The sequence below is a fragment of the Acanthaster planci genome, linkage group LG05 (genome assembly GCF_054643075.1).
Source record: "Acanthaster planci isolate LZ-2023a linkage group LG05, COTS_SCS, whole genome shotgun sequence".
NCBI classification, from domain to species: domain Eukaryota; kingdom Metazoa; phylum Echinodermata; class Asteroidea; order Valvatida; family Acanthasteridae; genus Acanthaster; species Acanthaster planci.
The window spans coordinates 22,322,304-22,339,238 of NC_141781.1; the positions used below are offsets into that span (position 1 = coordinate 22,322,304).

A 16,935-nucleotide genomic window follows, 5' to 3' on the forward strand; every position below is an offset into this window, starting at 1 on the left:
TGTAAAAACAGCAAAAATGCATCCATTTAATAAGAACAAGGACTATTCAAGAAATTCGGAGAGACATTGGTCAACATCTTGCAGTACTCACTTCCAGACAACTTTCAATTTGTAGTTTATAGATTATGATTCGTAAATGAATACACAATTACCAAAATGTCATCATCATCAAACTGACCTACGTGTACATATTCACGTACGTATATTTTCTTGGTACATTTGATGACATATGATAACAACCTATGTATCATTTTGTATTATATTCTGTCCAAGACAACAGAAGTACTTGTACAATCAAACCATAAACGCACAATAAGCGTCAAATTATTGAGTATATTTGAAACTATATCTGGTAAATGTCAAGTTCTATTATACATCGAGATACGGTGAGTATCCGTGTACTCTTCTCAGTATGACAAACTTAAACTTGTAAATCTAAAAAAAGCCATGTATTTGTATTTTATGCAGTGTGATGAACTAGTGTTATCTTCTTTTCAAATATTGTTTGTGTATAGATAACAATGGCAACAATCTAGAGAAGATCAGCCACCATCTTGAATGTGGTATTTGCCAAGAGAGATACAAAGAACCAAAGGTCCTGGACTGCCAGCACAGTTTCTGTCAGAAATGTCTTGAGGATTACCACACTAACAGGTACACAGATGCTCCAATGATTCCTTGCCCTCTGTGCCGAGAGGAGACACTGCTTCCTCAGACATGCATTCAAGGCCTAAGAAGAAACTTCCATTTGATGGAAATCATTGAGGAGGTCTCTGTGCAGGAACAGTTGGCACATTCAGAAGAGATGAACAAATGCCAACAACACCACGGGGAAGTCAAACGTTTCTACTGTGAGACATGTCAAGAGTAGATCTGCCGAGATTGTGTTGTAGTTGACCATTGTAAACCTGAACATGACTACACTGACACTCACAAGGCCTCCTGCAAATACAAACAATTACTGGAGGATTTGCTTGAAGATTTTGGCAGAGACATTGAAGGGATGAAACAATCTTTGGCCGTTTCATCCGAGGCTGAAGAAGAGTTAACAGAGAATGTCACAAAGACTGTGAAAGCTGTGCAGGAGAGAGCAGCTCAATTGAAAGCTGAAATAACATCTGCAATAACAACTCAAGAGAAAAAGTTGATTGATGAAATCCAACAGATTCAGCAGGATCGCATCAGAATGTTTGATGAGCACCAGGAAGCAGTGAGCATGATGCTATTACAAAAACAAGATTCACTGGCTATGGCCAAAGATATCACCAATACCCCATCAGGCACTGACTTTCTGTCCTTCTATCCTACCATTAGCAAGGACTTGAGTCCAAAGAGTCCAAATCCTCCCCAGATTGATCTCAAGCTTGCATGTCTAAGATTCACTCCAAGTTCACAGATTGGTGCCATCACTCTGGGCAGGCTGGAGGTGGAAGACAAGTGGAAGATGTGTTTTCAGTTTGGTGAAAAGGGAAGCAGTCCAAGAGAGTTTAATGGGGGAAGGGGTATCATTGCTACTCAATCAGGTGACATTGCTGTGGCTGATCACTGGAACAAACGAGTGGTGATCTGCAGCAATGCGGGACAACCTAAGGAAAGCATTCCCCTAACAATCACGTAAGTTTCTTTGACATACACGTACCTACACAAGCACACAACAGAGGATGAGCGGCCAGTGATTAATAATTCATGAGCAAGACATAATGAGCAATGCAAAACACAATAGATTACCGCTCAGGAATGACGGTGCTACATGTACAATGCACCAGGCCCACATACACAGTACACTGTACAATAAAGCACATTAATGTAAATGTTCCTTCTTGTTACAAAACAGCTTCCTGATATCAGGACCAATGGCTAGTGGTTGTAGACAAAATAAGAGATTTCCTCTGAACATTTTTCATAGGGACTGACACTACCTGAAGTGAATAAGCCTTTTGCAAGTTAACTTTGACCAAAGTCTGGTACACCATGAGTTCTTAAAATTCACGTGAATGGGCGAGGTGTGGTTCTTTTTGGTTCTTTTAAAAGAACCAGTGAGTGTTAACTCAACGTTTTGGCCAGTGTGCTCTGGCTGTCCTCAGGAAGTCTCTTCCACCATGCAAAGCTTCAAATCTTACTTGAAAAGGCATTATTTCATATGGACTTTGCTTTTTTTAACAGTTGGATTTTTCTTAACCCCCAGATCCACGTGACACTGCAGCTATCCACAATCATGACAATCAGTTGGTGGTTGTAGATGACACCAAGTATGTCAAGGTGTTCGATAAGAAGAACAAGCTGGCCCTCCACTTTTCTACAGTACTACAGACTGAAGTTGACAAGACAGGAGTCGACCTTCGCAGTGTAGCGGTCAGGAAGGATGGCACCATCCTAGTGGGTGATGTGGAGAGGATGGTGTGGACGGAGCATAGACCCACTGATGGTCAGCTCCTACACACCGTACCAGTGCAGACTCCACCGTACTTCCTGGCTGTTGATGACAACACTGATAGGGTTGTGGTCGGCGGAGGTGGCAAACAGAAAGTGGAAATTGCTTCTAGCAATGGCAGAACACTTGAAAGAATCATACCCATTATCGGTGGTGGGCCAGTGCAGCACTGCTCTGGTGTATGCTGTGACAGGTCAGGCATTTATGCTATAGTGTGTAATCAGCCTGGCACTGGTCACATTCACCACTATGACCTGGATGGCGTTTTTCTTGCTTGCCTGGCTCGAGGTCTGCAATCCCCATATGGAATCACTTTCACATCAGATGGGCAGCTGGCAGTAGCTTAGTCAGGATTAGTCATTCTCTAAGGTTTGGCAGAAGCTATTTACTATAAACAGCCTTCATACATGTATATAGTATCCTTTAGACACAATGTACATGTATGACTCAGAAATTAACTTCTTAAATCCATGCTAAATGAGATCTACTGGACACATTATGACTTAGAACTTACATTAGATTCTCGCTTGGTTTTAAATGGTGTATTTATTGCTTAATGAGAAAGTTTCAAACCCATTGAAGACCTGAGCTTTTGTGAAACAAATATTCTTACAGCCTGAAGAACTGTCAATCTTTGTTACTGTAGTATGTTGAGGGGGCTCCGCGTAGAGCCGGGGTATCAATTGTCTCTTGACAGACGAACAGATGCCCTGAGACACGGCTGTCTGATTTTGATGATTCTGGCATTTATTCCAGCTCTCCCAAAATTTGAGTAGACTTCCAGTCAGTCACAGCAGGTACAGGTAATAAATGATGTGAAAGTGATGAGTATCCCCCCTGATTCAAGAATTATCCCCTGGCAAACATATAGTGGTGAGTCTTCCCTCGTGACACTCAGGGCGCCATGTCGTTTTCCAGTGTCAGCAACATGTAACAACAACCCAACTCCCCAAAACGACAACTTTTTTACGTACGTTCCAACGGAAGACCCCAATTCTATTGTTCTCCCTGACCCGAGGTCACACACCGTCTTCCCAGATACAAGGTCTATTTTTAGTACATACATACGGATACCAGGTACTCAATTTAGAACAACGGAGCGCCCTCTCGTGATATAAATACCATTATACCAACGAGTTCAATAGTCAAATGTGTACGTGCTTAATACTGAAACTTATTTGTTGCTGAAACCCTTCCGCTACATCCTCCCCTACTTTAACGATCTGCGCCTGAAGATCGCAGGGATTACTAATCAATACAAACTATGATTTTTTTTAACAATTTCAGTTAAATAAACAGCAGAACAGACCATGTAACACAATGTGTCCATTTGTACAATGATAACTCTTGCTACTCTTAGCAAAGCAGAATACTGACATACATCAAGTTAGAAAGTAGACCCAGAGGGGTTTTTTTGGTCAATTTACAAAACTCGAAATTCAAAAAACTTAACAAGCCGGCTGAGTGTCTTCTCGTAATGCATCATACCCAACTGGTTTAAGTGTACCCCGTCAAGGATAAAGCTAGGATTTCTCAGGGACCTGTGTCGCCACAGCCACCATCTATCCTCTGTGAATGTTGAACACTCTAGCAACTCATTGAAACATTGTACTCTTTCATTGAACTCTTCTAATGAAACTTGGTAACTTCTCATGCCACTTGTTCGTGGTAAAACGGGTAAGAATACAACAACCTCTGGCGTAATACCCCAACTTGAAAACTCTTTAACTAATTTACACATAGAGACATGTACCGCCTCCGGACTATTCTCCCTAGAACACAGATCATTGGTTCCCAGATCAAGAATAAGCACCTTAGGTGAAGCCTCCCTAAGTTGATTCAAATATCGCTGAGGGTCTCTTAGCACACGGCCAATTGTGAGACCACCCTCCCCAAGACACTTTATCGAATAAGTACCTCTCGACAACTCAATATCAAAATATCCACGCTGGTGGCGAAGGCGTTTAACAAAACTATGTCCGAACAATACAAACATGTGAACTACTTCCATTGGTAGTGGGACTCACCAACACACATTGCCCGCTTGATTACACCCAATGATTAACCACAAACCTGACTACGGTGGCTGTAGACACTGCGCTGCTATCCAGTTGGGGCGCCCGCAAGGAAGCTGGATACCCCAGTCCTTCCCAACAGTCGGCCTTTAAACCAACCTTCAGCCATACACAGGGCACTACCAACCAACCCTTGGTATTAAATACTCAGCGCACCGCTGACCTTGGCAAATGAAATGGGTTCTTATGCTTCCCACGGGTACTCCGCTTGGATCTCCAAAGAGGCTTTACATCCCTACTAGACCCCGTGGCTGGCTCCCCTACTTTCTGTTGGTCAACCAGCTTCGCACCCGAACTCGGAGTCTGCTCTGCAGCATTACCACTGGTTTCAATAAAACCCCAATCAGAGTCATCTGACTCAGTTTCACTACTACTGCTTGACTCCCCAAATTCTGGCGGACAAACCCGTAACAACCTTCTGTGAACACTCTTTTGTTCCCCTCCCAGTAATGGTCGGATGTGATACACATCACCATGGTCATTAACTCCAACAACTACATAGGGTGTGCTCTCATATGCATTTGCCAATTTGTGTCGCCCCCGAAATGCACATTTCTTCAACAACACTTGTGTACCAGTTCCAATAGGTTTTGTAGTAGCTTTCACATCGTAAGCAGCCTTGTTACGGTTACAAACCTTAGCTACTCTATCACTGACTAGTTCGTTAGCTCTATCAATTAACTGTGACTGCTCTTTTACAAAGTCTTGGCCCCAATCACTGTCAGTTTTCCCAAGAAGCTGATCTAAAGGAATAGTTGGTTCTCTCCCAAACATGAGAGTATACGGTGCCTCCCCAGTCACACAATGTGGCGTGGCATTATATACAAACACTAAATGAGCCAAGAACTCAGGCCACTTGCGTCTATCCCGCTCACTAAGGGACTTAATTAATCCGAACAATGTTCTATTGAACCGTTCTGCCTGTGAATTTCCTTCAGGGTGATAGGGTGTTGTTCTAGATTTAGTTATCCCATACAAAGCACAAAGTTCCCGGATTACTTCCCCTTCGAAATTCCTTCCCTGATCGCTATGTATTCTACTAGGGATCCCGAAACGAGTGAACCAATGCTGTATAAGAGCTTTGGCTACCGTAACAGCAAGTTGATCTTTGCAAGGTACCGCCTGCACAAATCTGGTATAAACATCTGTAATGACAAGAACATCTTCATAACCACCCTTTCCCTTGTCAAGCTTCACAAAGTCAATCGCCACAACCTCGAGCGGTCTAAACGCAAGTAGGTGACGCATAGGCGTCCTGGGTTTAGGTTCCATGGCCTTCGCGGTTATACACTGCCTACACTGACTAATATAACGGCGTACCATGGTAGCCATGTTGGGCCAATAGACTCGCCTCCTTAAGAGTGAGCAAGTCCTGGTAACACCCTGATGTCCCCATCCATCATGACAACCCTGCATCACCCGAGGGATGAGACATTTCGGCAGTAAAATCTGAAACAACTCTCCATGCAATGGATCGTTGACCTGACGGCAGAGAACCCCGTCACGTTCAACAAAACGCGGCCACTGCCACACCCACGCTTTCAACTCGGGTGACTCAGAACCCAAATCCGCCACTGGCTCCCCTGGACGCCAACCTGCCTCCCAACGCCTCCAAACAATTCCTAACTCCGGATCGTCCTTTTGCAAGGCCGACAACTGGTCTGAAGTCCATGATGGAAACACACTCGGCGGGTTTCCGCTTGGAGAGTGATCCTGCACACTTGACTCACGAACGGCAGCCCGTGAGACATCTACCCGAAGTGGAACTGAAGTGGAGTGTACCATTGACTGGAACACCTGTTCAACCTCACTGGCTGAACAATAACAATGGCCAGGATACCGGCTAAGAGCATCTGCACACTTATTACTAACCCCTGACCTGAACTGAACGCCAAAGTTAAATGCAGCAAGTTGAGCAACCCATCTCATCTCACACGCCCCTAACTTTGCAGTTTTTAGATGTGCAAGAGGGTTATGATCTGTCAACACTGTAAATCTCGCCCCCACAAGGTAATCACGAAATTTATCGACAATCGCCCACTTTAACGCTAACAACTCTAGTTTAAACGAACTATAGTCGGGATAATTACGCTCAGCACCCCTAAGCCCCCTGCTAGCGTAAGCAACTGGATGTCGCCTCCCTTGCTCATCTTCTTGGGCGAGGCATGCCCCTAAGCCTTTCAATGAGGCATCGACCTCCAGCACAAACGGCTTAGTGAAATCTGGGTACTTAAGCACCGGAGCCTCCGTGAGCACCTGTTTCAACCTACAGAATGCCTCATCGGCCTCCGCTGTCCACTCAAACTTCTTTTGATTCACAACTGGCTTTCCCTTGACCAATGAGGGCAATAACTCATGGAGAGGTGCTGCAATCTTAGAAAACCCGGCAATAAACCTCCTATAATATCCTGCCAATCCTAAGAACGACCTCAGCTCCCCAGATCTTGTGGGAACCGGCCAGTCTTTGACCCTTTGGACCTTGTCGGCATCGACAGAAATGCCTTCAGAACTCACAACATGTCCTAAGTAAGTTACTTGTGACTGGAAGAAATGACACTTCCCCCCTTTTACCTTCAATCCAAAGTCAGCAATTCTGGTGAACACTTTACCTAGCCTACTAATGTGTTCCTCTACATCGCCAGAAAATACAAGGATATCGTCCAGATATATAAGAAGCTCGGTGAGGTTCATATCACCTAAACACATTTCCATTGTGCGTTGAAAAGTGCCCGGTGCATTTACAAGCCCGAAAGGCATCCGGGTGTACTCGAATAACCCAAAAGGAACACGAAAAGCAGTCTTTGGAATGGACTCCGTATCCATTACAACCTGATGATACCCGTGCGCAAGATCGAGAGATGAAAAGTAGCGCGCACCACGCAGAGCCTCCAACGATTCATCGATACGCGGCAGCGGGAACGCGTCGCGTACCGTCTTCGCGTTTAGCCTCCGATAATCAACACATATGCGAACAGCACCATCCCGTTTCTTAACGAGAACAATGGGACTCGCATATGGACTGCCACTCCTCTGGATGATACCCTGCTCCAAAAACCTCTGAAGCAACTCCTTAACCTCTCCAATATACTGTGGAGGTATCCTACGATACGGTTGACTCACTGGCACCTCATCAACAGTGTGTATCTTGTGTGGAACTTTGTCACATGTACCCAAGTCAAGTGAATCCTTAGAAAATACAGCATCGTGTTTCTGAATCAAATGTACAACACGATCTAGCTCTTCACTACTCAAATCACATGAACCTAAGTCCACTCCTGGTGGTAACTGATAATAACTTCCATCCTTATATACATGTATCTCAGACTTCTGTGGTTCATCGCTCCCCAATACTGAATCTGACTCTGGAGGACTCTGCTCCTCCGGACCCGTGTCGTAATAACTATCACCTGACAGGGTCATTATCCTATTGACAGAAACGTTCACTTGACTACCCTCCAAATCACAATCAACCTGAACGGCTGGGGACACCTCACTGAGGAATGCCACCTGAGAATGTGGGGGAATAGCTAACATTTGTGCACCCATATTAGCTACAAGAACATTAACCTTGTTCCCACGCACAACTTCACATGCATCATAGACCCTTAAGCCACTGCTTAACCCTGGATCCAACTGAGCTGATGCTGTTCCCCCTCCCGAAATTCTATCCCGAATTCCCTCTAGCACCACAGTCTTCCCTTCCCACACATTTGAAGGTACACGCACATTACACTTTACGGAACGCACTTCCCTTGGGGGAATAAATGTCGTGCAACGCCCCGTACGGACAACTACAGGCTTCTTTTGCTCTACCGAAACCCTACCCGGCTCCCTTTTAGTCAGATTATACCACTGTAATGTCACATTCCATGCTTCTGCATCTCGGTGTGAGGGATCTACCACCATGTTTCTTAACTGGTGCAAAACATTGCAACCCAAAAGAACGGGGCCACGCCCACTCCCCAAACCAACCTCGGGGCTCTCTTTTACTACAAGGAAATGTGCCTCAACCGTCTGGTTGAAAACCCTCAGGGGAATCTGGACATATCCTTCAACTGGTACCTCACAAGGTCCTACGCCAAACACGCGTAAATAGGTACCCACGGGCTCCACTCCGGTCACATGTGCGGCCAATTTACTCCTATAAAATGCTGCACTTATAAGGGAGGTTTCCGCCCCAGTGTCAAGAACAACGCTAACTGGGACACCTGCCAATTCTACCTGCGCCCTTGGACTGGTGCGTACCAGTTTATCAAGGACTTCATCTACTGACCTAACATTGGAACCCATTCCCTTATCAGTCTGAAGTTTGGGCGGGGCCTCTTTCTCAAATCCCTCAACCACTTGGCCCACAGTGGTGAGGGGAGTCAGTTTAACTCTCCCCTACTTTGTGGCTGCACACCCCCTGACTGAACAGTAACCGGGTTTGTAGCCTTAGGGCTTGGCGTGCCACTATTACTAGTGCTTGCACTCCTGTCTCGGTTCGGACAACTACTCTTAAAATGGCCTGGTTGCTTGCACGAGAAACAAACAAGTTGTTTCCTCCCAAAAGGTTTCACAACTTCACCCTTGTCTACAACCTTAGACTCCTGACTACGAAGCAAATGCTTCATAAGATCAAGTACTTGATCCTGTTGCTTCTGCAACTGGGCCTGCTGTTCCTGCAGGCACTTAATAATCTGATGCTGCTGTTGCAACATCTGTTGCAACTCTGTACTATGCTTGGGATCGTTGCTCCCCATTGCACTATTAACAAACACATCAGATCTCTGATCATGTGTTTCCTCATCGCAATCTGCGACGACTTGCCTTGTCTGAGCACGCTTTGCCTTTGGAGCTCTCTCAAGGTCACGAAAAATCTCCAGCGCAGCATCACGCAATTCAGGAAATGTTTGTTGAGACTTGGAAAACTCTAATCTCCTTAACTCAAGTCTGACACCCTGACTCTTAGCCCCCGCCACAAACTGTCCTATTAGAACTTTGTCGCGGAGACCTTGCAGCGAAACCTTCTCACTGTCAGAGGCCACTTCCAGTATCCGATCATACATTCTGATCAGAACCCTGGAAAAATCCATAAGTGTTTCATCTTCTAATTGTACACGCTCATACAATGCCTTATGCAATGACTGAACCGTTTCCCAGCCCCCAAAGTGCTTATGAAGAAGTTTCTTGAGAGACTCAAAATTTAACCCTGCCTCTCCATGGCATTTGATCTCATCACGCGCCGTACTCTTCAGATGGTTCAACACAATTTGCGCTTTTTCCGAACCAGGTATCTTGCACTGTTGACAATATATTTCAACTTCCTCGAGCCATTCTTTGACTGTCGGATCCCCTGGTTTTACTGGCCTACCGGAAAAACATGACAACTTAACTGGCCTCTGTACAGTGGGTCGGCTCTGCTTCAAAGCATCCGTTAGCCCTTTAACTAACTGCTCGACCAGAGCAGACTCCGAGGTCGCCATTACACCACCATACAACAAGTACACTAACGTTACTCAGTAACTTTACAAAATTACAAAACCAAATCACAATTACAACTGCAATTAATAGGTCAACAAGTTTTACCTGCAACTGACTGGAATCCCACGTATATGTACAGCAATTGGGCAACAACCCGCTACATGAACCAAACTTCAAGCAATTTACTACTACTTAAGTCCAGTCCAGTCCACTTGGTCTTGGAGATGGACAGCTTCCTGGCGGTAGAAACCCTCGACGAACTCCGTCCTCCGTTGCCACACACCAGACCGCTCCGCGTCCTTGGCCCCCGCACGCCGACAGGTACAGCACGCTCTACGCCGGTCCAGCTCACAAACCTCCGCCTGGCTCAGCACACCCGCGTCGGCCCGGCCAACGCACGCCGCCTGGCTGTTGGTTGGCAACCCCGTACACCGCCGCAGTACCTCGGCGTAGCACACTACCGCACAGCTTGAAGTCTCCCGGCCCGCAATTGGAAAATCACCCGTCAAAATCAACAGCACCAGCGTCCAACCTGCATCAACACCACCCCATCCGTGTTACCAAAAACTGTAGTATGTTGAGGGGGCTCCGCGTAGAGCCGGGGTATCAATTGTCTCTTGACAGACGAACAGATGCCCTGAGACACGGCTGTCTGATTTTGATGATTCTGGCATTTATTCCAGCTCTCCCAAAATTTGAGTAGACTTCCAGTCAGTCACAGCAGGTACAGGTAATAAATGATGTGAAAGTGATGAGTATCCCCCCTGATTCAAGAATTATCCCCTGGCAAACATATAGTGGTGAGTCTTCCCTCGTGACACTCAGGGCGCCATGTCGTTTTCCAGTGTCAGCAACATGTAACAACAACCCAACTCCCCAAAACGACAACTTTTTTACGTACGTTCCAACGGAAGACCCCAATTCTATTGTTCTCCCTGACCCGAGGTCACACACCGTCTTCCCAGATACAAGGTCTATTTTTAGTACATACATACGGATACCAGGTACTCAATTTAGAACAACGGAGCGCCCTCTCGTGATATAAATACCATTATACCAACGAGTTCAATAGTCAAATGTGTACGTGCTTAATACTGAAACTTATTTGTTGCTGAAACCCTTCCGCTACATTACTTAAGTTTAATTGATCAGCAAACGCATTAGTTTAATTAGTAATGGAAAGGGAGTTGATAAGTTTTTATATTACTTTTTGTGTCTTTCTTCGTTCTGATGTTAAACTACATGTACCTTGAAAAATCAAAACATGACCCAGATTGTTGACCCAGATTGTTTGATGGGTTGCATGGAAAGTAACAAAAACTAATGCTTGATTAGTGCATGTATACTGGTAGGTGTCTTAGAATCCAATAAATGCAAAAATTCATCCACATGTTGAGACTAAATGAAAGTAAATGTCCTCAACTGGCTTATTAGAGATTTGACCAGCGTGGTCATCATGGTTGAAGAATGACCAGTAAACTTACCACAGCAATGTCTGAGGTCTTGACTTCTCGTGGATCTTCCCCCAATGATGCCACGTCTTGCTTAACCCTAACACTCCTCAATCCTTCACCTGTTGGAGGACTGAGGAGTGTTAGGGTTAAGTTTCATCTTTGTCCAATGTAACCTAAACAAAATAAAGCATTCAGAGCTTGCACTTGTGAATTTAATAAATCATGCCTCAAATTGAAAAATTTAAACTGTCAACTTAAAAAAACGGCACAAGAAGTACACAGCTGTTTGTGAGGGTGCAAAAGTGCAAAAGGTTTTTTAGTTCACACTCTTCGACATCAAGACTTTCAATTTGTACACATCGCACACAAACTTTGCTGGTTAACATTTTAATTAATTTATTCAAGACACGTCAAGGAATTGGTAAACTCATGGTGTGCTGACCTTTCTTTTTGACTGATTTGGTCCAAATTTCACATTTTTTTCAACAGTGTTTCGGAAATCATCGAATTGAGAATAAAACCCCCAAAGACCAACAATGATCATGCACGTTGAATTTATATTTTACAAATTTGTGACCAAAATTTTGTCCAAGAAAGTGCAAGTTGCAAGCTACTGCAACTTTGTGAATTTAACCAGCTGTGTTAAAAGTTACTGCCGAAACAGCTATAGGTAAGCATTTGAGAAATTTTAACTCTTGCATAAATCTCAAATCAAAGTCAAATTGTTAAGCTAGAGGAAAACAACATTGTGCATATCAACTAATCATTTACATTTGTCAATCCCCTGGCCCCAACAATTTTTCAAAATCCGAAATAATAACTAACATCCCAAGGAATTCATCCTCAAAGTTAAATTGATAAAAACATGAATTTCACTTTTTTTGTGCATGAATTGACACAAAATATGACCTCTACCAACTAGTGAACAAAATGTAATACAATGCATTTCAATCGGACAATTTGAGGGGTTCCAATCGCCATTGTTTTGAAATTTCCTACTTGATCAATGTACTCAGTAATTCACTGAAACTGGACACTATATTTACCTTGACGTGCGACTGTTGGTTGCTAAGGAAACCTTCATGTGCTTTTTGACTGCATCATTTCTACATGCCTATAAAAAACACATCCATTTACAAAAACAAGGAATATTCATAACAATTTGGAAGATGTTGTCGTTTAACCTCTTGCAACGTTCACTTCAAGACAACTTTCAATTTGTAATTTGTAAATTATCATTTGCGAATGAATACACATTTGCATGAATCCATAATTTTGAGCCCATATGTCATCAAGGAACTATACTTTCCTGGTAGAGTTCATGACATATGTCGTGCACTGTGACTTCATATCATGAAAGAACCCATAAATAGGGCATTTAGCATTTAAAAAAAAATTCCAATAGTAAAAGCATTGAGGAGATTCCTATGCTTATCTGAGGTCCAAAGGACACACACACTCAAGTGAGGAATAAACACGTCTGCAAACAAACAACATGACTGGACTCTTCACACCTGATGCAAACAAGTACATGTACATGTACATGTATGTCACCCAAAAGCTCTTATTATAAACAGCATTGTCACACCATACTGAGGATTTTCTGTGTTTGACCAGTGCCTTGTTTCCGGGATCTGCCCCTTCAAAAGCCTTTAGGTAACGGTGCTCTTGGTGTCAATTTTGAAATCAGCCAGAGTTTGTCTTACACATCGTCTTTAGTTGGCTTTCTTGGGACTTCATTGAGGTAAGAAACGCTTGAAGTTGTTTTGGTGAGGTTTAAAGGCCAGATGGTATTCATAAAGTGGGGGAATTTGGAAACATCACTTATCAAGAGCAATGGAAATACAGATTTGTCGTGGTGTAGCATTGTGAGGGAACATTTGTGCAAGTTATTTAACATGAAGAAAGTACATTTTTGATCAAAAAGAACTGGCATTCACTAAGTGCTGGATCAAAGGAAAAGCAGTATCTGTTATTTTGAATGAAAGAGTCTTAGATGACGGTGAAAAGGGGTACTTTGGTATCGTGAGTACGAGTTAACCCTCTTGTCAAAATATCATTTGTGTTCAGGTAACAATGGCAACGGCTCTAGAGAAGATCGACCACCATCTTAAATGTGGCATTTGCCAAGAGAGATACACACACCCAAAGGTCCTGGACTGCCAGCACAATTTCTGTCAGAACTGTCTGGAGGAATATTACACCGGCAGATACAAAGATACTCCCAAGATTCCTTGCCCTGTGTGTCTACAGGAAACGGTTCTACCAGATACACGCATCCAAGGCCTGAAAACCAATTTTCTTTTGACGGGAATCATCGAGGAGATCTCTGAACAAGAAAAGTTGGCATGTTCAGAAGAGAAGAACACGTGCCAAAAACACCAGGGAGAAAAGAAACGGTTCTACTGTGAGACATGTCAAGAGTTAATCTGCAATAGCTGTGCAGTGTTAGACCACTGTAAACCACAACATCACTACATCGACATTGGAGAGGCTTCTCTCAAATACAAACATTCACTGCAAGATATATTTCTAGATTTCAACAAAGAAATAAAAGGACTGGAAAAATCTTTGACTACTTCCTCTGAAGCTCAGCAGGAGTTTGCATGGAATGTCACAAAGACTGTGAAAGCTGTGCAGGACAGAGCGACTAAAATGAGAGCTGAGATAACATCTCAGGAGAAAAAGTTGATTGATAAAATCCAACAAATTAAGCAGGATCGCAACCAAATGTATGCTGAACATCAGAAAACAATAAGCACTATGCTACAAGGAAAGCAATATTCACTGACAGCGGCCCAAGATTTCATTGACACCGCGTCAGAGAGTGACTTTCTGTCCTTCTGTCCTATCATCAGCAAAGACTTGGAATCACTGAAGAGTCCAAATCTTCCCTGGATTGATCCCAAGCTTTCATATCTGAGATTTTCTCCAGGTCAGAGGGTTGATGAAATCAACTTGGGCCAGCTGGAGGTGACAGCAGACACATGGGAGAAGTGCCACACATGCCGTGAGTTTGGGAAACATGCTTGGTTTGGTCGAAGGCGGCTTGGTATGGTTCAAGGCATTGCCGCTACTCAACCTGGTGAATTTGCTGTGGTAGATTGCTGGAACAAGCGAGTGGTGACCTGGAGCAATGAGGGGCAACATAAGCAAAACATTCCCCTGAAATCACGTAAGTTTCCCTGAAATACAGAACATAGTCATACAATTATCGGTAATTGTGACACTTAGTAGGTTGACATACTGTAAATGAAATCGTCCATGTGTAAGATGTGACTGACATAGAAAACAAAATGAATACTGACCCAGGTCCTTGTATGCACAAGGTCAAATGAAATATATCATAGATATTACTGATGTTCTTTCTACACAAAGTCCATGTTATTTAGAGCTATCAACTACCATGACTAATGGTGGGTACATGCAGTTGTCGAAACTAACGTTTGCAGGTACACCATGGAATCAATCTCTTTTGGGTGAGGTGTGGTTCTTTTTGGTTCTTTTAAAAGAACCAGTGAGTGTTAACTCAACGTTTCGGCCAGTGTGCTCTGGCTGTCCTCAGGAAGTCTCTTCCACCATGCAAAGCTTCAAATCTTACTTGAAAAGGCATTATTTCATATGGACTTTGCTTTTTTTAATAGTTGGACTTTTCTTAACCCCCAGATCCACGTGACACTGCAGCTATCCACAATCATGACAATCAGTTGGTGGTTGTAGATGACACCAAGTATGTCAAGGTGTTCGATAAGAAGAACAAGCTGGCCTTCCAGTTCCCCACAGTGCCACAGAGTGAAGTTGACGGGACAGAAGTGAACCTCTGCAGTGTAGCAGTTACGAAAGATGGCACCATCCTAGTGGGTGATGTCAAGAGGATGGTGTGGACGGAGCATAGACCCACTGATGGTCAGCTCCTACACACCGTACCAGTGCAGACTCCTCCTTACTTCCTGGCTGTTGATGACTGCTCTGATAGAGTTGTGATCAGCGGATTCAAAACACAGGAAGTGGGTGTTGCTGTCAGAAATGGTACAGCACTGTCCACAATCAAACCAATCATTGATGAGAAGCCGGTGCAGTTGTGCTGTGGTATTTACTGCCACAGCTCAAGCGTCTATGTCGCAGTATGCAATGAAGCTGGCACTGGTCACATTCACCACTATGACCTAGACGGCATTTTTCTTGCTTGCCTAGCTCAGGATCTGTGGTCCCCACATGGAATCACATTCACATCAGACGGGCAGTTAGCAGTGGCTGACTGGGACTCAGTCAAGATGTATCACAAGGTGTGATGTCATCCAACAAGACATTGACTAGCAATCTCCACCATCATCACCATCCAACAGCAAATCATGATGGAACTATCCAGTCACTGCAGCACTGATCAACCACCATGCCTCACTTATTCCAAATCTCACTTCAAAGCAAACACAACTGAAATATCCAAACACAACGAAAACTGAATATCCATTGCCTTCTTACACCATTCAAACCACTGAAAGTTGTTTATGGCATTTGATCATTAGACCTAACAAACATTTTCCTCTGCAAATTATTGCTGGTTAATTAATTCCTAATACTAAATGTCAATTAAGAAACAGGATGTGTACACAAGAGTACCCTTTAAGCAAATAACCAATTCCATAGGCAAGTTCTGAAATTGCCAGTGGAAGGAGACATTGTTTTGTTCACTAGGTTTCCACTCTTCTTTCATCGCTGGTACAAATTTCCAGCCGAATATTTTTGCACAGTTCACTATATGTAACTTCTGGTCCCACAGCAGTTGGCTACCACGTAACCCACTTCCTTCTACTTGGTAGCCCACCTCCTTCTACTGGGCACCCTACATGTACCTCCTTTTACTGGGTACCTGCCACCTCCTTCTACTGGCCACCCTACCTCCTTTTACTGGGTAGCCCCCCTCCTTGTACTGGGCACCCTACCTCCCCCTACTGGGTAATCCACCTCCTTCTACTGGGCACCCTACCTCCTTTTACTGGGTAGCACACCTCCTTCTACTGGGCACCCTACCTCCCCCTACTGGGTAATCCACCTCCTTCTACTGGGCACCCTACCTCCCCCTACTGGGTAATCCACCTCCTTCTACTGGGCACCCTACCTCCCCCTACTGGGTAATCCACCTCCTTCTACTGGGCACCCTACCTCCCCCTACTGGGTAATCCACCTCCTTCTACTGGGCACCCTACCTCCCCCTACTGGGTAATCCACCTCCTTCTACTGGGCACCCTACCTCCCCCTACTGGGTAATCCACCTCCTTCTACTGGGCACCCTACCTCCCCCTACTGGGTAATCCACCTCCTTCTACTGGGCACCCTACCTCCCCCTACTGGGTAATCCACCTCCTTCTACTGGGCACCCTACCTCCCCCTACTGTGTAATCCACCTCCTTCTACTGGCCACCCTACCTCCCCCCACTCGGTAATCCTCCTCCTTCTACTGGGCACCCTACCTCCCCCTACTGGGTAATCCACCTCCTTCTACTGGGCACCC

The 16,935-nt window shown here is 44.4% G+C and overlaps 1 protein-coding gene, 1 long non-coding RNA gene and 1 pseudogene across 47 annotated transcripts in view; 2 read left to right on the forward strand and 1 right to left on the reverse strand.

Annotated features, from left to right (window-relative positions):
• LOC110987435 (uncharacterized) overlaps positions 1 to 16,935 on the reverse strand; it is a 55,163-nt gene that overhangs the window by 2,385 nt on the left and 35,843 nt on the right. For 39 of the 45 annotated variants that reach the window (XR_015425411.1, XR_015425416.1, XR_015425414.1 and 36 more), the window contains 2 exons: positions 12,470 to 12,537; positions 11,454 to 11,596 (listed from right to left, as the gene is read on the reverse strand). The exons of 5 other annotated variants lie outside the window; for them this stretch is intronic. This is a non-coding gene — a long non-coding RNA (uncharacterized LOC110987435). The remainder of the gene's footprint in view (positions 1 to 11,453; positions 11,597 to 12,469; positions 12,538 to 16,935) is intronic. One more of the 45 variants, XR_015425428.1, reaches the window with a different exon arrangement.
• LOC147799249 (uncharacterized) lies at positions 126 to 4,363 on the forward strand (annotated as a pseudogene).
• LOC110987429 (E3 ubiquitin-protein ligase TRIM13-like) lies at positions 12,548 to 16,807 on the forward strand. Of its 2 annotated transcripts, XM_022250164.2 has the most exons (3): positions 12,548 to 13,167; positions 13,494 to 14,598; positions 15,090 to 16,807. In XM_022250164.2, exons 2-3 carry the CDS (start codon positions 13,500 to 13,502, stop codon positions 15,713 to 15,715), a joined length of 1,725 nt encoding a protein of 574 aa, XP_022105856.2. In that variant the 5' UTR covers positions 12,548 to 13,167; positions 13,494 to 13,499; the 3' UTR covers positions 15,716 to 16,807. The 2 variants fall into 2 exon arrangements, with proteins under 2 accessions (XP_022105856.2, XP_022105855.2); XM_022250163.2 differs by lacking the exon at positions 12,548 to 13,167 and having other exon boundaries at positions 13,330 to 14,598.

Excerpts from the sequence above, each read along its gene's own strand:
- LOC110987429 (XM_022250164.2), top strand. The coding sequence starts at position 13,500 with ATGGCAACGGCTCTAGAGAAGATCGACCACCATCTTAAATGTGGCATT. Across the intron at positions 14,599-15,089 it reads AAACATTCCCCTGAAATCAC|ATCCACGTGACACTGCAGCT; the intron begins GTAAGTTTCCCT and ends CTTAACCCCCAG.